Raw genomic sequence first — 24,019 nt, forward strand, 5'->3', positions numbered from 1 at the left:
CCTGACACTCGGCCCTGCACTTTAACCCCAAATATCGGATCTGTTCCTATAAAATCTGGACATCTGGTCACCCTACCGCCGCTATTGGTGCAACTTGTCCAGCAGCTGTTGAGAATCAGTTCCTGGCCTGGTCAATGGTTGATAGTCCCTAGTTCTTTATGAATGAACCCAGAGACGCTGCCGTGCCCTAGAGACGCCGCCAGGTGTCAGCCGAGAGCAGGGCGCGCGGGCTCCAGAGCCATCCCGCCGGGTGCCAGAGCCGCTCGCGCTCCAGCAGCAGGGGCAGTCCCTGCAAGTGACAGCAGCGGCGGCGGCGGCGGCTCTGCCTCTCTCTCTGCCCCACCAGGTGCTGCTGGACCAGCCGCTAAATGAGCCAGCGATGGAGGGCGGGCAGCCGGGCCCCGGGGCAAGCTCCCCGCAGAGCGACGCCGCCGAAGTTTTGCTCCACGGGGTGTTCGCGCTGCTGGACCCCGCTCCCAAGATGAGCTACGCGCTGAGTCTCACTTGCGGCCGGGAGCTCCGCATGCAGCGGGTCGGCTCCGCGCCGGCCAGCCCGAGCGCCGCGCTGAAGCTGGCGGACTGCATCGGCTGCTCTGCCTTCACCGGCCGGGAGCCCCAGCCGGAGCCGGCCGCCTACTTCTCCGTCTTCTGTTACCCCTTCCGCAAGGGCTGGTGGGACGCCTCGCCCTCCAGGCAGCGCCTCGCCAGGATTTTCCGCGTGTGCGTATCCCAGGAGCCGGAGGACAATCTGAAGCTGGCGGAGACGTGGGCTGGGAAGATTAGGGAGCTGGCTGCGCCCCGGGTACCCCGGCAGGAAGGTAAGTGCCTGGGGAAGGCGAGCAAGGGGAGGGGGGGGTCAAAGTCACCCCCCACTTTCTAGGGACGTGCGGAGGATGAGTGATCAATGCTCCCTGCGCGGGTTTCTATGCGGGAAAGGCACTTCACCCCTCCCCCCCCCGGCTTTATCGCTTGTAAATTTGACTCAGAATTGAGCAAAAGTAAATTCACTTGCACTCGGGAGCTTCTCCCGCCCCCCTGCAGGCCCCAGGGCTTTGCCGGCTGCTCCAGCAGCGCCCATTTAGGAAGTTGGCTTCCCCCCAACTCTTCTCCCTTGGTCCCAGCACGTGTCCCGCTGGGCTGTGCCTGCCCTGATCTGGGGCTGGCGGTGCAGGGCGCCCGAGCAGCTGGGCCTGCCCAGACAGGGGCCCCGGGGGGCTTGCGAAGTGGGGCCCCGGCCTGATGAACTAGCAAAGCCCGAAGTGTGTCGCTTGGCAACTCACTTCCGCGTCTGCCTGGCAGGTGGCGTGTCTGGGGGCTGAGGGAACAGACAGGTGTAAGCCCCGCCCATTTTCTGGGTTCCCGGGGGGGGGGGGGGGGGGAGAAGATATCCCATCCCATCTCCTAGAACTGGAAGGGACCTTGAAAGGTCATCAAGTCCAGCCCCCTGCCTTCACTAGCAGGACCAAGTACTGATTTTGCCCCAGATTCCCAAGTGGCCCCCTCAAGGATTGAACTCACAACCCTGGGTTTAGCAGGCCAATGCTCAAACCACTGAGCTATCCCTCCCCCCGGAGGAAGGGATAGAAAGAGGTGTAACACCCAAGGGGTGAGACGGAACTCCTGGGAGCCACAGCCTTGTCCTCTCCCAGCCCCAAACCTGTCTTACCAGCCTAGCCAGCGTGCCCAGGAGATGAGTGGGCCCTGGGTGTCAATTTGCCTTGTCCTCTTGTTTCTACTTATTAGGCTTCCATCACTTGGTGCTTTGCATCCAGCTGCAGGGGCATGTTTAAAGCGATGCTGGTTTCCTCTGCAGGAAACTAGTGAGGGAGAAAAACACCCCTCCCCCCGCTTCTCTTGCCCCTGCTTGATTCAAAGTTGTGCTGCGCCTACTTAAGTACACGGGCTGGGGTAAGAGGAAGAGTCTTATCTCAGGGATCCAGGTTTCACACTGAATAGTACAGAGACCGCTGCGCATAGCATTGGCCTGAGGGAGTCCGTGCTATTTGGAATAGTTTGGATCCACATCCAAACGTTGCAGCTCGGGCCTGTGTTCAATATATGTGCTTGGACAATCGCCTCATGCATGTGTGTCAGATGCTTTGGGATCCCCTCGGACAACAGGTGTTCTAGAAATGTAGAGAGCGAGCAGCAGTGAGCTCTGCTGTCCTGGAACCAAGTCCCCATTTCCCCGTGACTTAAGGGCTAAAGTAACCTCCATGATCTCAGGACAGTTAAAAGCTCTGCGAGAGTCTCTGGAAAAAGGGCTGCTGCCTGATCTTCCAGCCACCTTCCTGCCCCTCTCGGACCTGGGAAATGTGGCAGGTCCTCATCCTCATATTGAGTCTTATCAGCTACCCACAGCGAGAGCCTCCAAACCGGCTGCACCTCAGACACTGTAGAAAGTTGTTGCAATTGCTAATCTACCCAGGGTAGTGCAGTGTTTACCTAGTGACTGCAGATGGGCTGAATGATTGTGCAGATTACAGCAAAATTCCTTGGGCTAACACCACACCTGGCTACCTTCCTCTGCCCTACAAGGCTATTCTCCAAGCACCTTTGCTTTCCTCGCGGGACACCACGTACGTTGATGCCCTCTCGAGAGGCTGGGGCCCACTGGAAGTCTCCATGTGTCTAAGTGGGCTTGTCTGGTGCACTGAACTAAATGCTAGTTGTGACATTGAGGCGCGTTGCCTTCAGCTAGTTCTTCTGGGCTTTCACCTATCTTATGTCCCTCAGGGTCTAATTTTGTACGACATCCATCATGTGACGAGGCTGGAAAGGGAGAGGCCAGCCCTGGGAAACCAGCTGCCTTTCGCCAGTGTCAGCAAATCCTCCCCCCAGAGGGGGTGTCCCACGGAGCCATCCATACACTGCACTTCACGGTGCGAATTCCAGGGCTCTCCCTTTCGCATCCAGTTCCCTAGGATTTGTCACGGTCTCGTTCTCCTGCGAACTGCGTGCTTGCTGGGAGGGTGAAGGGCACAGTGACTAGCTCAGGGCTATTAATAGAAACGAGCCTCTCCGTTCTAGGTCATGGGCACAAATCCAGCCCAGATTAGCAGCGATCAAGACATACAAAGGCTGTTGAGTGGCCCAGGTGAAATCAGATTCGTGGTCTCAGGCCAATTCCTAATGGGCAAGTGTCCACCTCCCAACACCATGGCTGCAATTGGCTGCCTGGCTGGCTCTCTTGGGCCAGGGAGCGTGGCTGAGGGGCAGGGGCAGTGAGGGAAAAGCCAGGCTGTTGCCATCAGTGCTGTCGGGAGAGGGCCCTTGGCTTTCCAGGGCTGCTAATCCAGCACCTTCCACCAACACTTAAAGAAGCGGGGGCATGAGGCGGCTCTGCAGCTAGTTAACACAGAAACCTCCTCCAGAGAGGGAGTTTGGAAGCCAACACAGAGCAGGTTCCTTCTGCTCTTGGAGCTTTTCCCCCAGGGTCCACGAATAACCCTTGGTTTATGTGTTCGTAGTTCAAAGATAAGGGATGAAACCAACCTGAATTCTTTAGCATCTGAGCCTCTAGGCGGTTCCAGATAACTAAATTTAGCGGAGGACTGAGCCTGACACGATGAGTGATTAAAATTTAAATACTTTATTTAAAATAAAATAAAGCAAACAAGCATTGCAGTGTCCCCACACACTGGCTTGATACTCCCACTCTGAGATAAACAGTGAACCCAGGGGTGATCAGTCCCTGGATGGAAAGTGAGTACAGCCCTTTCTGTGATGGTGGACGGGCGTGCCTATCTCAAATCAGTATGCTGCCCTTTGCATAATCAATTCTAATCATGCTCCCCATGAGTTAATATTAAATCCACCTTTTACCATATCTGTATTTCCGCTGCCATCATTAAATATTGCTACTCCCTCATTGGCTATTTAACACTGAGCACCGTCTTAATTAACATCTGCGGAAAAGCCAGACCAGTAATTATCAATACAGATAGCGCTTTCCAAAACACTTGTAATAACCAGCGAGGACCAAAACATGTTTACGACGGGCCCTGGGGTTACGGCCGAACTTATCTGTAGCTGGCCTCTGAATTATCTCATTTCACGTCACTCCAATTTTACCAACTATTGTCAAGCCTATTGTTAGGAGCTAGATTTTTGGGCCTACTTACATTCTACAGAAATGTGTTGAAATGTAAGCGAGCATTATCTCTGTGGGCTATGCTGGCTGAAGTTTGTACAGCAGAAATCACATAGAAATCAGGCCCTGATCCTGAAAGGTGCCAGGCTGCCTGCCATGCTCCACTTAAAGTCGAATGAGTTGGGGGTGCTTAAAAGCATGCAGGATTAGGGCCCTTCCCAACACGGGTTAAATGTCCTGCTTGTTGGTGTCAGAGCTGTCCCCGATGAAAGGCTAGCTTGGTGCCACTGCTTATTGGCGAGCCCACCCATCTAAGGGTGCAACGTGGGACAGAGCCACGCTGAAAGACCCTGCAGAAGCTGACGGAGCAAGAGGAATCCCTGAAATCCTGCGGCTGTTTAAAGAGCGCGTCCCAGTTCTTCATTTCATGACTCCGTATTTCTGAGCACTGCCCCTCCCCCTGCTCCATAGGGGCCAGAAGGAAAGACTGGCTGGTGTGTCTAAGACGGGCCTCTTGCTCCGCTGCGGTGGAGAGGCACTCTAGTTAGGAGGCCCCAGCTTTGCCTCCCCTCCTGCGTGGGCGGTGATGCTATCACTGCCTTGGCCTTTGCGACAGATCTCCCCGAGGGAAGCGTGTGCGAGGGGAGACGGTGAAAGGGAGCGACAGACAGAGAGAGATGGCAGCTGACTCTGTGCCCAGAACACTTGGCTGTAATTCAGTTCATGAAGTGACAGACTGGGGGATAGAGGAGGTTGCTAGCATTGACCTTTCTGCTGTGAAAGCGAGAGAATCCAAACGTAGTCACTGCTTCGGAGCTGGTGATAGGGGTGGGATCCTTTTGTTTCTGTCTCTCTGACGTGTCTCCCACCCTCCAAAGCTGGAGGTGTGGGGATTGAGTAGGTGAGGCCTGGTTTATTCTGGCTCTGGTTGTCCCAACAGATGTATGTTGCATCCCTTGTGCACATGTAGGGTTTGTCTTTCCTTGCACATGCCATAGGTTTAATGGGTAGAAGTAACGTGGTACAGCTTACAGAGCAACAGTTACTTTAACTTGGCATTTGCTGCCATAAAGGGGCTTTAATTCTTTTTCCCAGCGAATTTCTTTTCACCTCAATGGCCTGGGGCCCTCTTGCAGTCAGATCCCAGCGTTAAACGCATAAGCGCTTGTAGCCAGGGATTCTCAAGGGAGGATCATCTGCTCCGGATCTGTCCGCTCCCAAATTTGGGGACTTTCGGTGCATGTTGAAAGACATGTATTTAATCAAGCATCTCCCTCATGAGCGGACATGCCATTGGGTGAGATCTGTGTGGCAGTGCCCAGGGATGGCTAGCCGCACGTGAGCGGCGGGTAACCTATTCCTAGGTTTTGTTTTCAGTTTGCTATGATGATCAGATGCCAACGTGATGGGTGCTGGATTCATTTAAAGCCAAATCTCAGGAATATAAAAGGCCACATCCATTCCTGGCTTAATTCCATTGTCTTCAATGAAGTTACATCAGGGCTGAATTTGGCTAGATCTGTGTAAATCTATCTGACTGATCAGAGATTCAATTATATGCACCACTTCATTTATTTACATATCCAGTCACAATGATCAGACTTTGAAATTATCATTAGTGTGTTTAACCACTGGGCCAAATGTGAGTTGACTGTGTCTCTTTAGATTTGTATTTCCAAAAGCATCTTTTCCAAAACCTAAGGCTAAAAGCAAATATTTCCTGAGCTCTAAAAACAGATACATAAAATTCCAATGGAAACGTTTGTTAAAGCAGTTCCCCTGCTGTTTGTTGTCCAAACGCTGCAGCATTAAGAACCAGATTTCATTGTCTTATACAGCCCAAAGTAAACTGAGTAGAAGTTTTAAAACTTTTTCCTCCTTCTTAATAATTAGAGGTGTCATTAGTAGCCTAAGGGGAAAGTGTGTTTAATGTGTTTTTTAAAAGTGTGAATATTTTTAAGAGGACATTTTCAAATTAGAACACATTTAAAAACAATTCCTTCTGTAACACCTTATTCTTAGAGACAAGGTTTTCAAAAAGGTAATTTACCTCTTGCTATTTGTGCTGTTTATTTACTTTGCATCTTTGTCCGGCTTGGACAAAGAAACCAGATAGGCCGATTTCACTTAGTATTGATGATTTCTGTTCCAGCAACATCTAGGGAACCCAAAACAGGGCTGAAGGCCCCATTGTACTAAGAAGTAACATGATCCTGCCAGTTTGTGGTTCCTGTGTACCAGTGTGATACTGTTTGGCTTGCGTGGACATCATTGCAGGAGCAGGGGCTCTGTGTCAAATGCTGAAGGGAAATGTGTAGAAAAGGGCTAAGAAATCAATGGATTTTTAAATTATTTGCCAAGAGCCCCTAGGAGTTGCAATCCTCGCCACTTTGAGAACAACCATCTACAAATGGCAGATGGTGCCCCATGCTACAACATGTTGCATTCACAGACGCACACATGTATATCTGGAAGTTTGCACCTTGGAGAGCTGGGAGAGATAAGGATAGTGGCACACAACTCCCGAGCAGTGTGCAATTTTTGCACTGATCAGTATTGGGGTATGACTGGACAGCTGTCCTCCTGACAGGGGAGCCCATGAGGGTCTCTCAGGAGGAGGTTACCTCCCATGCCCATGCAGGAAGCCAGCACTTCACTCTCAGCACAGGGGTGAACTTCACCCTCACAGAGCAAAACTGGCATTTCCCCCAACATTTATAATTCCTTTAATTGCCCTCTTCAGACGTGGCACAGACCTGTCCCTCCCCCTCACCCCCCCGGGACTGGGGGCTGCAGAAGGGGCAAGGGTGCACTTTATTGTTAAAGAAAACAGGCCATTCAAAAAAATCTCTAAGTACAAAAGTCCTCTGACAAAACAGCTTTCGATAATGACATTGCATGTTCCCCGGGAGTGCCATCACCCTGCACTGGAGCAAACTCCACCCTGACAACCTGGAGGTGTTCGCATTGAGACCCGCTGGCCTAAGGCCAGCATCTGAAACCACTCGGCGGCGCTCCCTATTCTAGCACATTCCCACCGCAGCCCTGTCTACATACGCAAGGGAGCTGGGCTCAAAGCCGCACCCAAGCTCAGTTCATCAGCCACGGCTCCCTCTGAATCCCCTTCCGTCAGAATTTTGCCCAGTCTGCCCCCTGCTAGATCGGTGCCTGAGCTGCGTTTTAACACGTTTCTTAAATACAGGTGCCAAGGTTTCGAAAAGTGGCCAGTGACTTTGGGTGCCCAATTGGACACCTGAAATAGGGCCAGATTTTCAGACAATGCCAAGTGCTCACCTGCCTGCTCTGAAAGCCAATCCCCCCTTAAAACATCTTCAGTTGGGCACCCAGGAAACGAAGCCCTCCCAAATCACTAGTTATGCCTGAAAACGCTGGCCAGGATCGACAGCTGACTCAGCGAGGCATTTAAGCATGTGGCTTTGGGGATGACTCACGTGCTTAGATGTGTGCTGAAATCCCTTGCTGAGTCAGGGCCCCAGAAAGTCTTCCCCCCCTTTGCCCTGGCATTGCTCCAGCTGCCACTGGCAGTAGACTGTAAGGACTTTGGGCAGGGCCCGTCTTTTTGTTCTGTGTTTATGCAGCGCCTAGCATAATGTGGTCCTAAGAGCGCTTCTAATACAAAGTAGTACCAGACTACCTGCCAGCATTATAACCACTGTGCCATGTGACCCTGTTCAGCTGGGGGGAGCAGCAGTGCAACCCCCAGCTGACTCATACCTGCCTGCTGGGGGAGGCTACACTCTCTCACTTGCCAGAAAGTTCCAGGGATCAGGAGAACCTGGAAGGAGAGTCCAGCCCAGGGTGCTGGGAGGAACAGTCTGAGCGGGGCTAGAGGAGGGGGTGATGAAAGCACCAGGGGCTGGTCTACGTGACTGCTCCGGGGGCAAGAGGATACTTTCAGAGAGAGCTTAGTGTACTCACGGCCTCGGGGCACGTCTACACTATGGAGACTACAGCAGCGCAGCTCGGTCGATGTGGCTAAGCTGGCACAAGCCCATAGCATAGATGCAGCCTCCAGAGAAGGGAGGTTTTTTTTTTTCCTCTCGGCACTGTAGGACCCCCTGCCCGAGCGATGGTAGCTACGCTGATGGACGCATTCTCCTTCAGGCTGGAGAAAGCTTCCGAACACCACTCACCTGCCTGCTTGGTTCTTATTTCGCTGGGGGAGTGGAGTCAGGTGAAAGGACCTGCTGCATCCACCCTTTCCCATCTTAAGTACAATGACACCAAAGTCTTCCTCTCCCGCCGTCCAATCATCCCTTCCTCCCAGTGCCCAGCATCCATTCCTTCCTTCCTCCTCCTCCTAATCCCGTGGGCTCTCTGCTAGGAGGGCGAAGATGGCCTCCCCCAGCTGCTACCTGGGCTCTGCTTCATTGGTGCCTCCAGGCCCACTCGGACTACAGGGCCTGGGCCCTAAAGTTCCACGCGTCCTGATTTAATCAGCCCCTGCTGTGCCTGGCTGCGTATTCATTCCAAGAATCCCATGAAGCGCTCAGATGCTAATTAAGTTTTGATTATAATTAGCACTTTGTTTCCCAGCTGTTTAGAACAAACTCCTAGAAAGGCCACTGGCCCGCAGGTAGGCGCAGGGTCCTGTTTAGTGTTGCATTGCGTCCAGCACTCAGCTTCCGGTGGGAGACTACGGGAAGGAAGAGCATGGCAGCCGGAGCCCCGTCTGAGTGATTTGCCCTCTGCCTCTGGAGGACGGTGGGGGAAGCAGAAAGTCTTTGATCTTATTCTCTAGCACAGCCTCCCCCAGCACGTCGCGCAGTCAGATGAGACTTGCTGGCTTGTGGCACGGGAGCTGCCGGAGGCCAAAAACCCCCAAGAGAGAAAAACGTTTCACAAGCCCCCGAGAATCGTTCCGTCATCTGGAGCGAGCTCCTGGCTGATGGCACTTCCTGCGCAGGCTGTTCCTTATGAAAGTGTCTGGAGTTTAACTGGGGCTGGGCGGCTCAGGGACTTGGTAACAGGATATGGGGACAGTCACCTCTAGGTTACTGGCTTGGGCCTGGTCTACCCGTAAAACTTAGGTTGACCTAGTTAGAGCACTCAGGGATGTGAAAAATCCACACCCAGAGTGCCATAGCTATGCGGACCCCATCCCCTGTCTGGATGCGGCAAGCTCAGTGGAAGAATGCTTCTGTTGACCTAGTTACTGTCGCTTGGGGAGGTGGTGTTCCTACAGCTATGGAAGAACGTTTCCACTGCTGTAGGCTGCAGCTACACAATGGAGCGATGCTGGCAGAGCTACAGTGCCGTACCTATTCCACTAGTCCCTGTAGTGTAGACATGGCCTTAACGTGTGATCTGAGTCATCCCCAGCAGGGCTGCTCTTTGACCTGTGTGAAATGAGTTGATGGGTCACCATCAGCTCCTAGTGGACAAGCATCCACATCACAGAACCAACCCCACATCAGTCGGTCTCCGCTGAGCGACCAAGGACTGAGCAGGCCATGGAGACCGCCTGCTCAGGGGTGCTTACACGGTTGCTTTAACAGTAGGTCTCTATTAAATGTGGCCATGGTGTGTCTTCCCCTCCTTTAAAAAGAACATGAACTTTGCACTAATGAAGGATGCTGGAGTGGAGACCAACACCCTCCGCAGCATAGAGACAGCAGAGGCATGAACAGGGCAAGCTTGCCTCCTGCTTAGCCTGGGGAGGCCACCTCAAAGAGTAGATGGTAGCTCCGTCTCTGGGATCTAGTCCGTCCTTGCTCAAACTTGCCAGTTGGTGATAGTGATTTCTAATGTGATGCATGCCGGGGATCGGAGCGGAGACCAGCTGCTCTATTCACACCCGTAGTAACAAGGTTCATTACTCTTTGAAATGGTAACAACATTCAGTGTTGGTTGGGGATGGATTGGAATCAGCAATGGAGAAGTGAAACAATCTATGCTCTCTTCCCAATTCCCATCTAATCCAGGAGCCTCACCGGGGCCATCGCTGTGATATTGATGTGCCTTATTGTTGCTTTGATTCTCATTCCCCACCCTGCAGAGTTTCACACTCTGTTGTGGAGCTATTTTTGTGGTAGATACTTTAAATACTAGATCACTGGCGCTCTCCTACTGCGGAGATGGGGCCACGTGAGGATCTCAATAGGGGCATTGCTGCCCGCTGGTGAGCCTAGCAGTTCATTTCTTTCTTACACAGAGAAGCCAGTTTCTTTCAGAGAAAGGGAATCGGACTGAACTTTGCACCCAGCGGTTTCTCAGTGTGACGGTTGTGATGGAAGGGGGTGAAGGAAAATCAGCCAGCTCTCTGAAAGGGCAGACATACCTCCCCTGACTCAGCCGGTGTCTGCTGATGCACACTCAGCTTGCCGGCTGTTCTTCTAATCTGATCCCCGAAAGAGGAACCAGGCTGCCAGATGTATGTCTCTCTCCTGCTGGGACGTCAGATGTGCCCTTTGTCCCAGAGTTACTCAAGAGAAAGGGAGGCTGTTGAAATCTTGTTTCCTGTGAGCATCTCTTAGATCTTGGTGTGCCGAAGGGTCCTGCTGGGGTAGTATCTTCACATCAAATCCTGGCATCTTTCACCACCCCGCCTTTTGAGCGATGGAGGGGAGGGAGACACAGAGGCCTCCACAATCCGATACACCTGTAATGTCCCTCCATGGTCTGCTACTGCTGGACTGGCAAGGCCCATCAATAGCCAGACCCCCATGCCAGTGACTCTGGAAGTACCTTCTAGCTGCTTGTCATGGCCACATTCTTCTCTCATGGCCTGGAAGGGCTCAGCAGAGGGATCCTGGCCACCTCCCACCTTGGCCGTTCCTCTGCCAGCATGGGGGCTTTGCTGGCAAGTGCTAAGAGGCTCGGGACGCCGCGGTCGGGGTGAAAGCAAGTTCCATAAGTACAACCACAGCAAGGTCAGAACGTAGGCTGCCTAGGACCGTGGCCACCTCCTTTTTACCCCCATTGCCCAGCTTTCCCTTCTGGACTCCTAAGAGCCAATTGTGAACAGGATCACTTCTTCAAAACCTATGGGGTCTCCTCCTAGGCACGTCCCCATGCCACCCACGATTCAGCACAGGTGGGCACCCCGTGCTGGGGGGAGGGCTGGACTAATGGAGCCGAATGCCTGAATTGAAGCAGCAGCATTGCCAAGCCCACGTGTTCAAGGAGCATGAGTCAGGCCCCCCCAAAAATTATGAGATTGTCTTAAAAAGCATGAGATTTTTTTTTAAAACCATGATAAGTAAGGTCTGGCTTGACAAAGCCCTGGCTGGGATGATTTAGTTGGGGTTGGTCCTGCTTTGAGCAGGGGGTTGGACTAGATGACCTCCTGAGGTCTCTTCCAACCCTAATCTTCTATGATTCTAAGTATTTGGGCTCTTTTTCTTGGCCTTCTGGTTTCTGAGCCTTTACGGTGTCATCGCGTCACATTTCTTGGCATTTCTCCACAGCCACGGGAGCTAAACTCTCACTCTGTCAATGAAATTTGAGATTCTCAATCACCTGACTCCAGGAGCCAGGGCTTTATAAAGACCCCAAATATCATGAGTTTTGGCAGTGTTGGACCAGTGCTAATGGAACCTCATTTTCAAGAGAGGCAAAGCAAAACCCCTCTGAGGAAAAAGCAAAATCAAATTCAGGGGAGAACAAGCCGGGATCATAGATTAGTGTATTCGACTAGCTGCAATAGAGTCCTCTTCCCACTCTGATTGGGGTTCTCTTCTGCTCTGCGGAGGCTGATGAGGGGCCCCAGCAAAGGGAAAAGCATGTTGGTCCCTGCACCTCTTCTATGCAGAAGGGTGTCTGTTCAGAACTGATAATGAGCACCAGAGGGCGGGGCCAACCAGCTGCTTCCCGAAATCCCTTGGCACAAGCCTGGGCGGGGTGGAGGCAGGGTGGGGCCGCTATTTATGAACCAGCCTTGGAGAGCGCTCTCAGTAACAAGGGTCACCAAGTCTCCGGCTATGCAGAGGCAGCTGATCAAGAGGGAGTCCCTCCTCCCGCCCACGGCACAGCTGAGGACTGGCACATGCACAGTGGCGGGTTCTATCCTCCTCCTCCTGGTTCTGCCTTTGTCTGCACAGGGTACTCGCAGCCCCAGCCCCAGGCGTGAATAGCCGAACACGTGCTGTCACACACGGCCCCCAGGCACTGAGGAACGCACTCAGACATTCAGCCTTTGATTGTAGTGGCGAGAGACTCTAACTGAGCTTGATGCCCCCGTTGTGCCCTGTACAGCTGCACGGGGGGGCCTGTTGCCTATCCCAGAAAGCTTAATCTTTGCCTGTAAGCCCATGACGACACCAGGAGCGCTGCACCGGTACAGGAACACGGGTGTGCTCTCCCAGCAAAGAGCCCCTATGTGGACACCGCTATGCTGACAACGCTGCGTTTTATATCCATCTAGTAAAGCCACCGCCATGAGCAAAACAAGCTGTACCGGCAGCAATTTGCCAGTATAACTGCATCTAACCAAGGGGCTTCTGCTAGCCCCACTCTGTGGGTCAGGGATCACCCCCCACATGCCCCAGACCCGCACAGCTGGGCCGGTAGAAGTCTGTACATTGTACATTAGTCTCAAACCTGGGCCACACTGAAAAAGCTTTACTGATGGAGCCATGCTGGTAAAAGCCTTGTGTGGATGCAGTTATACCAGTATAACTTATACCGGCAATGCTTATGCCAGTGCCCTGAGCCGGCACAAGCTGGATTGGTATAAGCACTCTAATACCAATAGAGCCACATCCACACTAGAGGGTTTTGCTGGTGTAGCTACGCCAGCAAAACTCTCCTGTGTGAACAAGGCCACGCTGTAGAGAAGGCCCCAGAGTCAAATCCTAGCCCTAGTGAGACGCACGACAAAACTCCCTAAGGCTTCAGTGGGGCCAGGATTTCACCCACGGCATAGAAACGAAAGGCACCTCGGACACAGCCGGGTGGGCAGACCGCCCCAGCTCTGGCCTGACCGGTGGGCCTGCTGCCACAGAGGGGTTTCAATTATGTGCTGCAAGTGTTTTGGACCAGAGCTGATGTCCCCCTGGAGATCACGAGGGTGCACTGTACGGGAATCCCACGCCTGGGAGCGTCAGTGTCTGTCAAGCCACATGCGCGAGTTCATCCCCAACCGGAACGCGGTTGCGGTTGTGTCTCGCTAAGGAGATGCAGTGAGAAAGGGGCGCAGGGGTGAGGCGACGAGAGAGAAATTGTAAATCGGTATTAGACGCCCACCCCATTGATATGGCATCGACTAGCGCCAGCCTCCTCTGGGCGGGGGAAGAGGCCTTCTACCCCTAAAGCTGTGTGGATCCCTCTTGCGGTAGAAAGCCAGCGTGTGTGTTTAAACTGTGCTGCAGTTAGGGTGAGGTTTTTAACTCAGACTAAAAGAACAGGAGTACTTGTGGCACCTTAGAGACTAACACGTATTTGAGCATAAGCTTTTGTTAGTCTCTAAGGTGCCACAAGTACTCCTGTTCTTTTTGCGGATACAGACGAACACGGCTGTAACTCGGTCTAGTGTCCGTCTTCCCCTTCCCACCCCACCCCAAAACCTGGAATGCCAGGGCTGCCCAGACCTGCTTTAAACACACTCTTCCCTGACTGACACTGAGTCTGGAGCGTAGACCGGTCCATAAGGTTGGCGGATTTGTTTGTACAGCACCATGCCTGAGTTTCCCAGCTGTGCAAACGTGGGCTGCTTCCTTGGTGACTAGCTTTCACAGAACATGACCAAGCAAATATTTCTGGCAATATCAGTCTTCTCTCTCTCTCTCTCTCTCTCTCTCTCTCGGTGGTGGGGTCTGAGCTTGAGTCAGAGAACTATGAGCCACGTGTCACTATCCTACAGCGCTTGCTGTGGAGAATGGCTTTCTAGGAGGGGAAAGGCGGGCTTAGTAGTTAAGGCACCGACCTGAGACTCAGAAGATCTGGATTCAGCCCACAGCTTTGCCACAGACTCCTGGTGTGCCCTGGAGCAAGTCAGTTGGGCTGAGACTTTCCAAAGCCACTCAAGGGATTTAGACACACTATTCCTATTAACTTCAGAAAGTGGAGTGTCTAAATCCCCAGGAGCTCTGAACACTTCTGTCTCATCTCCCCATCTGTAAAATGGGGATATAAGCACCTAGCTATATAGATCCACACTGCCACTTCTACCATGTTCAGAGACGCAGGGCCAATATGGCCGGTTTCCCTACCCCTCACTTGGGACATGGTTCGAAGATAGTTCAGGCCTGTAGGGTAGATGGGCCCCATCCATACCCTAACCATGTTCAAGGAAAGCAAACTCAATAGGAGAGCCATCGCAGCTCCAGTGAATTCACTCTGAAATGTGACCTGTTGGCAGAGACAGCCAGGAAGTTTCTGCACATCTCCAAGCTCAGCTTGGTTTCATTTGTTTAATTATTCACTGGTATTTACAGCAAGCATCTTGTTCATCTGGGTTAAATGCAAATGTCAGGCGCTTATGGAAGGTGTTACCTTGTTGCTCTCTTTCCTTTGAATTTCTCCCCTTGGGGTAGAGGAGATTTCACAGATCCCATCACAGGCTCCTGAGCACCTTCTCAGGAGGGGGAAGGGAGAGAAAGGGGACAAGACATGCCCCCAGTTTATGCTGCTTTTCACTTTATCACCCTAAACAGTCTAGAATTTGTTGGCTCCCAAGTTTAGCTGCGCTGCACCGTCACCAGCAGCTTCCCTGACCTCCTCCCCCTCCCCTGGCTGCCCAGAGATAAATGCATTCACAGCTTTGTAAACTAGATCTTAGAGCGGGACCCCCAGGGACCCGCTTAGCCCCTCCTGCAGGATTCAGTGGGTCCATGGGAGTTATTCCTGTGCTGGAGGGGAGAATGCGGCACAGAGAGGAGGGTAGTGCCTGCCTGGAGGAGGAAGAGGATAACTTCTGTGTAATGAACAGCTTAGCCCGCCAGCCACAGGACTTAGTGTGGTGGTGGCGGCACTGGGCTGGGGCATAGCTTGGGCTAGCTAGCGTGGCTAGGTTAAAAACAACGTTCCAGCTTTGTTCACCCTGTTGGCTTAAAGCACACTATATCCCCAGCTGGCCTATCCAGGGCGGCCAGCCCCAGCTGTGCTTCAGCCTGGCTGATCAGCACTCGCCATTCTCATACGTCGAACCACCTTCCCCTCCTCCAGCGTGCACTGCTCTATGAAGCTGCTCTATTGACTACGGCTAGGTTCTCCCAGCACTTGACCTAGCCTGTGGCTTGAATCACTCAAGTCTCCGCTGGACTTTATGGCCCTCTACGAAGGCCTGAGCCTGCAGCCAGAGATGGCACAAGGCAGCAGTGATGGAGTCATGTGTGTGTGGGGGGAGAAACGAGAGGCTGTTGCGTAAGTTAACAATAGATCTGTTCTGCAGGGCTTGAACTGGAGCCTGCAGGCTGCCCATCCAGCCTCCACACCATACAACACTCAGCCCAGACCCGCACAGCAACAAGGACTGGTGGGAAGAGCAGGAAATGAAAGGCAGGACATGGTTTGCCACTGATTTACTGTGTGATCTACAGCAAGGTCACTGAGGCTCTGATTTGCAGAGGTACTGGACATAAGAACGGCCATAATGGGTCAGACCAACGGTCCAGCCAGCCCAGTATCTGGTCTTTCAGCAGTGACCAGTGCCAGATGTTTGGAGAGAACAAATAGAACAGAGCAATCAAGTGAACCATCTCCTCTCATCCACTTCCAGCTTCTGGCAATCAGACACCCAGAGCATGGAATTGCGGCCCTGCCCATCCTGGCCGATAGCCATTGATGGACCTATCCTCCATGAACTTGTCTAGTTCTTTTTTGAACCCCATTCTAGTTTTGGCCTCCACAACGTCCTTTGGCAAGGAGTTCCATAGGTTGACTGTGCACTGTATGAAGAAATACTTCCTCGTGTTTGTTTTAAACCTGCTGCCTATTAATTTCATTGGGTGACTCCCTAGTACTTGTGCTATTTACCCCTTCACATAACACTTCCTTATTTACTTTCTCCACACCAGTCATAATTTTATAGACCTCAATCATATCCCTCCTGAATCTTCTCTTTTCCGAACTGAAAAGTCCCAGTCTTTAATTGCTCCTCATCTGGGAGCTGTTCCAGACCCCTAGTCATTTGTGGCCCTTCTCTGTACCTTGTCCAATTCTAAGATACCTTTTTGGAGATGGGGTGACCAGAACTGCACACCATAGTCAAGGTGTGGGTGTATTGAACCCTCTCCATTCCCAGTGAAGTCACCTGGAGTTGTTCATCACTGCTGAAAACCAGCCGCTCGCCCTCTTGGCTTGTTTCCCCCTCTACCAAAGTGAGAGCAATACTTCTCCCCCCACTTTGGGTACCCCCAGTAGGTGCCTGTCAAGACTGCTTCCCCACTCTGAACTTTAGGGTACAAATGTGGGGGCCTGCATGAAAACTTCTAAGCTTAACTACCAGCTTAGATCTGGTCTGCTGCCACCACTCCCAAATGTGCTAATTCCCTTCCCTGGGTAGCCTTGAGAGACTCTTCACCATTCCCCTGGTGGATCAAGATCCAACCCCCTTGGATCTAAAAACAAGGAAAAATCAATCGGGTTCTTAAAAAGAAGGCTTTTAATTAAAGAAAAAGGTAAAAATCATCTCTGTAAAATCAGGATGGAAAATAACTTTACAGGGTAATCAAACTTAAAGAGCCCAGAGGAATCCCCTCTAGCCTTAGGTTCAAAGTTACAGCAAACAGAGATAAACACTCTAGCAAAAAGGTACATTTACAAGTTGAGAAAACAAAGATAAAAACTAACACGCCCTGCCTGGCTGTTTACTTACAAGTTTGAAATATGAGAGACTTGTTCAGAAAGATTTGGAGAACCTGAATTGATGTCTGGTCCCTCTCAATCCCAAGAGCGAACAACCCCCAAAACAAAGAGCACAAACAAAAGCCTTCCCCGCACCAAGATTTGAAAGTATCTTGTCCCCTTCTTGGTCCTTTGGGTCAGGTGTCAGCCAGGTTACCTGAGCTTCTTAACCCTTTACAGGTAAAAGGATTTTGGAGTCTCTGGCCAGGAGGGATTTTATAGTCTTGTACACAGGAGGGCTGTTACCCTTCCCTTTATAGTTATGACCGTGCCACACAAGTACCAGAGGCCGAGCAGCTGCAGCATTGGCCTGGGAGTCAAAAGACCTGGGTTCTAGTCCCAGCTCTGCCATGGCCTGCTGGGTGACCGTCGATAAGTCACTTGGCTTCCCTGTGCCTCAGTTTCCCATGTGTGCAGTGTGGATGATGATACTTAACTCCTTTGTAAAGCACTTTACGATCTGCAGCTGAACAGCCCTAATTGCTCGGTGTTACGCCTGTAATATCACTCTGCCCTTCTGTACCACCTGAGTTTCTTTTCCTGTCCACCTCGTCACGACCCTGCCACGTTAACACCTTTTTCTTGCCCAGATTTCACAGCCACATTTCAAGCGTCATTTTCTTTAGCGAGGGCTTTCTGAGCCCTCCAGACCACAGTGACAAGACCTGCTTACAACGCTGTTGCAATCTGTAATGAGGACAGCACCTGAAGTGTGGGCCTTATGAGACAGTAACACGCTTAGAGACCCCCGTTAAAGCCACGTCAATCCTATTCCCTGAGCTTAGTTAGTGGCCACGTTTAAGGTCCGGCTCAATGCTGGAACAGTGTGATGAGCAGGACAGGTGACAATGGCATCTCCTCACTCAGGTGTAATTACAGTGTAGATGAGGCCTTATCTCATGGAACCGAAGTGAGAACCAAGAGACTAATAACTACAAGGTGAACGATAAGCATCTGCCATGGGTCCCTCTCTCTCCGGACCTATTTCAGTGGGGACGAGACTGGGAAATTGCTGGGGATGAATCCAAATGGCAGCTTTCGTCGCCGCTCTCTTCCCTATGGCTAATGAGCTCTGTGTTTTCTGCAAGGATTTCAGTCTCACTAGGCCCAGAGCGGCCTCCAGCCCAGCCCCCAGCAAGCTTTGCACAAACAAAAGCCTTCTCTCTCTCCCGCCTTCCTTCCTCTTCCACTTCCCAAGTGTGCAGCAGGTGGGAGCTGCTCCCGGTCACAGGCCGAGGGGAGGGAAGAAGAACGTGCGAGTCTAGTGCGGGCCTGGCTGCAACTTTTGATTTGCGACCTGTCCCCTGAGCCAGAGGGAACACTCGGGGTTGTGAACATTGGTCTAGTGTCCAATCGTGTCTCTTGCAGGATGCACAGAAAAATGTGAGAGCGAGCGAGTGTGCGCACAGCAGGAAGGCTGCATTCAGCAGCTCCAGGGTTTTAGGAGCGCTTTATTCTCTGGGCACGGCAACGCGTGCTGCTCATGTGGAAGGGGGGGAACTGCAGGGATCAAAGACAACCCTAAAATGCCCGTGCCACCGCAGAGATGGCTCAGCCAGCATTGCACAGTACTTCCCCCTGCCTAGCATCGCTGTAGGTTGAGGGAGAGGACTGTGCCGCTCAGTCCTACCACTGATAAAATAGCCGTGAACACCCTCACGCTGTAGCTCCAACCAAAGGCAACGAGCTGTGGTTTTGAAATGGGGAAGGCAGAGTTGCTGGCGCAAGGGGAGGGGGGGCGCCCAGGAATCTATGTGGGAAGGCTGTCTTCCAGGCCACCCTTTTGCTTCCATATGAAATGACTGTATTTAAAGAAACCAAAAACGCAGCAAGGGACCCTATTCTCCCTGGCCCTGGGTGACCATGGAAACTCTGCTGCTGAGCCTTGTCTACACTAGAGCAGGTGCGGTCTGGCCCACTGCTTTGGGCCTCTGCCATACTTGTAAGATGCTCTCACTCACAAGAGCTTTTAATAGTTCAGACATGCCACCTGCTGGTGCAAACGCACTAGTCCCCAGCCGCTCTCCTAACCCCACCAGCCTGCACCCCTGCTCAGAGGAGCAATGCTGGCATTGTGGCTGCACCAGTTCAACCAGTGCTCCTAGCACTATCCCACAGCCATGCTGCTCACCAGTCACTGACTGCTCAGAGCACCATCCATCAAACCAATTCCTCGCAGGCCCGAGAGCAGCTCCAGTGATACTTGACTGGTGCCTGCCATGCCCTGCACCCCTCCCCCAGCTTAGCAAAGGCACAGGAATGCCATCCCAAATCCAGTTTCATTCAGACTGGTTTTCTTTAAACTTTTACCAGCAGTTTCACAGTGTCTGACGCGTGGCTCCTCCCCTCCGGCAGACCCCACGCAGCACAGAAAGGTTAGCGAGGGTTCCCATCACATGGCACCTAAACACACACCCCCCCCCCCCCCCCGCAGCAAGCCATCAATGTTCTGACCATGCCACTGGCTGGCGCTAGTGCTGCAAGGAGGTGGCTACCTTTCCCAAGCTCTTGCGAGGTATGGGACATTCACAGTAACATACACACCTCAATTAGTCCCAGCTCTCCACCCACCTGCCCCACAACCATTACCCTCAATCCACCCCGATGGTGAATCCCTGATCGCTATTCACCTGCCCGTGGCCCAGCAGTTCTTACCCGGGGGATGAGCTGTACGTGTTCCACTGCATAAGCCTAGGGATGGGGAGCCAGCTGGACTCTGTGGAGGGATCTCTTCCCTCCGGGAATGGGCCTAGACAGACTCTATCTGCCTCAGCATCCTACAAGGGATAAGAGGAGAAGGAAACCAGCCAGCAGAAAACAAATAACGCCCCAAAGCAGAGCCCAGCCAGCAAACTCTCCCAGCAGTAACACAAGTGCCTCCCTCCTCATTTAGTTTGACTAGATTTGAAACACCTGGCACTGACTGGCTGGCTCAGGACTGCATGGTGCATGGGGGCTGACTACCCCCCAGGCTGGCTGATGTGGGACTGGGGCCAGCCGTGCTGTGGAGAAGGACGTCCGTCTCCAGAGCTGCCGACCCAGCCCTGAGGGTCTGTGGAAGTGGGTGTCAGGTCTGAGCTGCCTTCAGCTGCAGTACTAGTGAGCCGCTAAGGCACAGGGCTCTCCCCCAGGCTGGGGACAGTTGTGTCGGGTTCCTGACAACTTGGGCTGAGGAAGCCGCCTCAGGTCCCATCCGACCCATTCCCAGCCTGGCCAGGGGAGCTGTGCCGGGTTCGGCCAACGCGGCAAGCTCAGGAGAGGCACCGCCAGCGTTGATGAATCTCTCCTCTCTTGTCTCTGTCCAGGGGTGACGTGGGGACTCTTGCCGCGGCCCTGCCATGTCCTGGTGCTGCTGAACCCCCAGAGTGGAACGGGGCACGCGCTGCAGCTGTTCCGCTCCCTAGTGCAGCCAATGCTGGCCGAGGCCGACGTAACCTTCACCCTCTTTGTGACCGGTAAGTCTGCTCCCGCTGCAGCCACCCGGTGGGTTCTGCCTTGCCCAGGCTGCCTCCTAGGGGCCCCTCGCTGCCAGGCTGAGGGGAGGGCATCTCCCTGCATGGCTGGCTGTGTAGCCTGGGATAGGAGCTGATGGCCCTTCATTTCTACCTCGCTGCCCACTTCCCTGCCAGGTAACATCAGGAACTCTCCAGCTGGGAGTGTCTCAACCAGTCCTGCCTTGTAATATGGAGATACAGTGCAACTCATTTAAATTTGACCAATGGATGCACAGTATTCAAATGAACAGAAGGTGGCAAGAAGCAGGAGAAGGGGGAACCCTCCCCTCTGGTGTTGCAACCCCACCTAGCAGCAAGGAGAACCCAAGGGTGTCAGCAGAGGGAGGAGAGCTAGGCACGGGGAGATGCTAGGAGTGTCATTCTCCCATGCACCCATGAAGCCTTCCTGGGGGCCTACAGGGTTCCACAGCTTAGGAGCAATGGTTTGTGTGCCCTTGGCCATGAGAACTCCTCCTCTTGGCTTGGTGGGTCTCTCCCTGGCTCCCAGGCCAGGCTAGGCTCTTGCCAGCTGGCTCCGATTCCAGGAGCCTGGGTTGGGAAGCCCAAGTGACATCCTGTGGCTGAGGCCTCTCGTTCCAGGGAAGGCTGGGCCCTCCTGTCTCCAAGGGTTGTACAAGGAGAGGAAACCATGCCGATTCCCAGCAGCCCATGGTTACCCCCACTACCAGCAGCTCTGTATTTCTCTCCCCAGAGAGGCCGAATCACGCCCGTGAGCTGGTGCGGGCCGGAGATTTATCCCAGTGGGACGCTGTGGCTGTCCTGGCCGGGGATGGCTTGCTGTATGAGGTGAGGAGACGGCCAGGAAGCAAGGGCAGCTGTTATGCTGGCAACTAGGAGACGAGCCAGTCCCTTGGGCCTGGCTTTCCTTTACACTGTGGCAGTTGGGCAAAGGGAGTGTGGCTGTCTCCGGCCACTGTCACCGGGCAGAGGCTGGGGGTGCAGAGCTTGGCTCTGTGCCTCCTCAGAGTTCGACGTGGGAGCGTAGGTGGAGAACAGAGAGCCGGGCATGGATGGCGGCTCAGATCCTGGGGGGGATGGGGGAGCGGTGAGTCTCTGGGCAGCAGCCTCAGGCCCAAACAGCACAGGTGGCCCTGTCTCCCCTGGGAGCTCCAGGCCTGGAATGGGGAGGGGAAGTAGGTCAGGACTGAAGGGCAGTGGCAGGGAAGGATAGGCCTGGAAGAAGAGGGAGCTGCAGGCCCGGAGGGGGGTAGGGGGGAGGCTGTGTGCATGTGGGGCACATGGCTGGAACAGCAGGTGGCGCTGCAGGGCGGGACGAGGAGCAGCAGCGGGACATGGGCTGGATGGTCACTGTACCTGGCCGGGGCACACTCTCACGCTGCCCTCCCCACCACTGTCAATGGCGAAGAAGGAGAAAAGACACCAGGGACAAATAGCTCCTGGTTCTGCTGCTTGTGCCCTGGAGCTAAGTTGGGCAGCTGCCAGAGGCACCAAAGGAGAGGAGGTGGCACCCAAAACCTTCTCTGGCTGCCCTGGCCTGGGTGGGCATGAGCAGCTGGAGCAGGGGGCTGTGTTGCCCCTCCCAGAGTGAAGACCCCCTGGCTCCCTCTGGTCCATTCCCTTCCCCTTCCCGTTCCCCCAGAGCGGCCAGGGCAAGGATGGGGCTGCTGTCTCTGGGAAGCTGCCAGCTGTGTGGCTCTGTCCCCGCAGGTGGTGAACGGCCTGATGGAGCGTCAGGACTGGCAGGCCGCCATCAAGAAGCCTCTCTGCACCCTGCCCGGGGGCTCTGGGAACGCCCTGGCCGCTTCCATCAACCACTACGCTGGGTAAGGGCTTCTCAGCCGCCGGCCCAGGCCCTGCTCGCTGAGTTCTCACCGCTGGCTACTCGGGAAGGGGCACACCGTGGAGAGGTGGAGCAGGCCCCTGGCAGGGAAGCCCGCTGACCAAGGGGCAGTCACATTCGCCCGAGACCTTGTAAACCTCCTTACACCATTGAAGCTGACTTCAGCAGACAGGAAACTAGTTGAAATGACTGCAAAGGGCTTCCCCTAAGGGCAGCCTGTCTAACCACAGGGACTGTCCACTGGCAAGAGCTACCCCCAGGCCCCAGCCTCTGGTGCCATCTGCCACGTAGCTGGCACCATTCCTAGCAGCCTCGGGCTGCTGGAGCCTGGCTAAGGCAGCTAGTGAGGGCTGGATTCTGCCCAGTGAGGTTGTGTGGGTGGGCGAGAGGGCGGAGTTTAGCTCTGCCCCTGCGAAAAGCAAAGTGCAAAGCTAAGGCCCCCTGCAGCAATTGCCAGCTTCGCAGGCAGGTGGCCCAGCTGGGCATTCCTGGGGCCTGCGGGGACAGAAAAGCCGGGTTAGAGCCACGCAGCAGCCGCGGGCTCCCCCACAGGGTGTGATCGCTATTTGTCTGTCTCCACGTGCAAGGAGAGCACAGACAGGGCTTGCTCCGGGCGGAGAGACGTTACCATCCAAACTCCCTTCCGCGCAGTCACCCAGCCCTTCCTGCTCTGCTAACAGCATCAAAGAATGGCTGCATGCTTCAACCTCCCTGCTACTCCTAATCCCACAGTCGGCTGGGGGTAGTACCCCCCCCCCACCCTTTCAGCGCTGGCGACCTTTTGGAGCAGACCCCAATTTGTGGCTTTGATGGGAGGATTATTTGCATTTCAGTAGCAGCTAGAGGGAGGTCCCCATTCAGAGCAGGGGGCCTTTGAAGCAGTGGGGCCACATGGATGGAGCACAGGACTCAACAGACCTGGGCCCTATGCTTGGCTCTGCCACTGACCTGCTGGGTGACCTTGGGCGAGTCATTGCACGGCCCCGTGCCTCAGTTTTCCCCATCTGTAAAATGAGGATAATGAAAAGCTTTCGGAGAGCTACGGATGAAAAGTGGGGTAAGAGAGCTTGGGATTATTGTTCTTGCTGGGCTCAGTGCTACCCACGTGCACAGCGAGAGTCCAACAAGCCCCAGAGAGTCTGCACTCTATCTAGGCAGCACAGAAAAATGGCAAGGGGGGGATCAGAGGCCAGAGAGGAAGTGAGTTGCCCAAGGTCACACAGCAGGGTGGGGGCAGAGCCCAGCTCTCATGGCTTCCACTCACCCTTTTCCTTTCCCCCGCCCTGTTTTATGATCCTCTTTTCCCTGACCCTGCCTCGGCTCCTCACGTGAATGTCTCCTTTGGGGAAGCACCAGGGCCGAGACCAAACCCAGCTGTGCCTGAGCCTCACCTGCCCGCTCTGACAGCTCCGGGGCACTGGTGGCTTGCCCTGGCCCGATGGGGTGGCGAAGCGCTGGCTCCTGGCATGGCTGGGTAGAGAGAAGGGCAGGGGGAGGAGCACGCAGAGGCAGTTGAACTGGCAGCCCTTGGCTCACGTTTCTCGTCTCGTGATGAAATTACCGTTCTCAGCTCTGACCTTTGCCCCTGCACAAGGCTCGGCCCTCCTCCTTCGAGACTAATCCCAGCTCCCGCTGCACAGCGCTACGGGTAAACGGCCGGCTTCGCTTTCACAGCCAGGCTGCTCAGCCACCTGCCTGCTCCCAGCCAATGCCTGGCCCTAGCTCACCGATCTCTGAAGATAAGTGCTCCTGAGTACACGTGGGTCCCCTCCCCCACCCTGGCTGCTCCCTCCAGTCAGAGGG

At 53.9% G+C, this 24,019-nt stretch overlaps 1 protein-coding gene across 1 annotated transcript in view; it reads left to right on the forward strand.

Annotated features, from left to right (window-relative positions):
* The first annotated feature begins 295 nt into the window (after positions 1-295).
* The window catches only part of SPHK1 (sphingosine kinase 1), a 28,160-nt gene continuing 4,436 nt past the window's right edge, over positions 296-24,019 (forward strand). The window contains exons 1-4 of the mRNA XM_054047493.1: positions 296-818; positions 20,206-20,355; positions 21,107-21,201; positions 22,084-22,199. Coding sequence (XP_053903468.1) covers positions 380-818; positions 20,206-20,355; positions 21,107-21,201; positions 22,084-22,199 — 800 coding nt within the window. The 5' untranslated portion in view covers positions 296-379. The remainder of the gene's footprint in view (positions 819-20,205; positions 20,356-21,106; positions 21,202-22,083; positions 22,200-24,019) is intronic.

This window comes from Malaclemys terrapin, chromosome 13 (genome assembly GCF_027887155.1).
Source record: "Malaclemys terrapin pileata isolate rMalTer1 chromosome 13, rMalTer1.hap1, whole genome shotgun sequence".
Lineage (NCBI taxonomy): Eukaryota > Metazoa > Chordata > Testudines > Emydidae > Malaclemys > Malaclemys terrapin.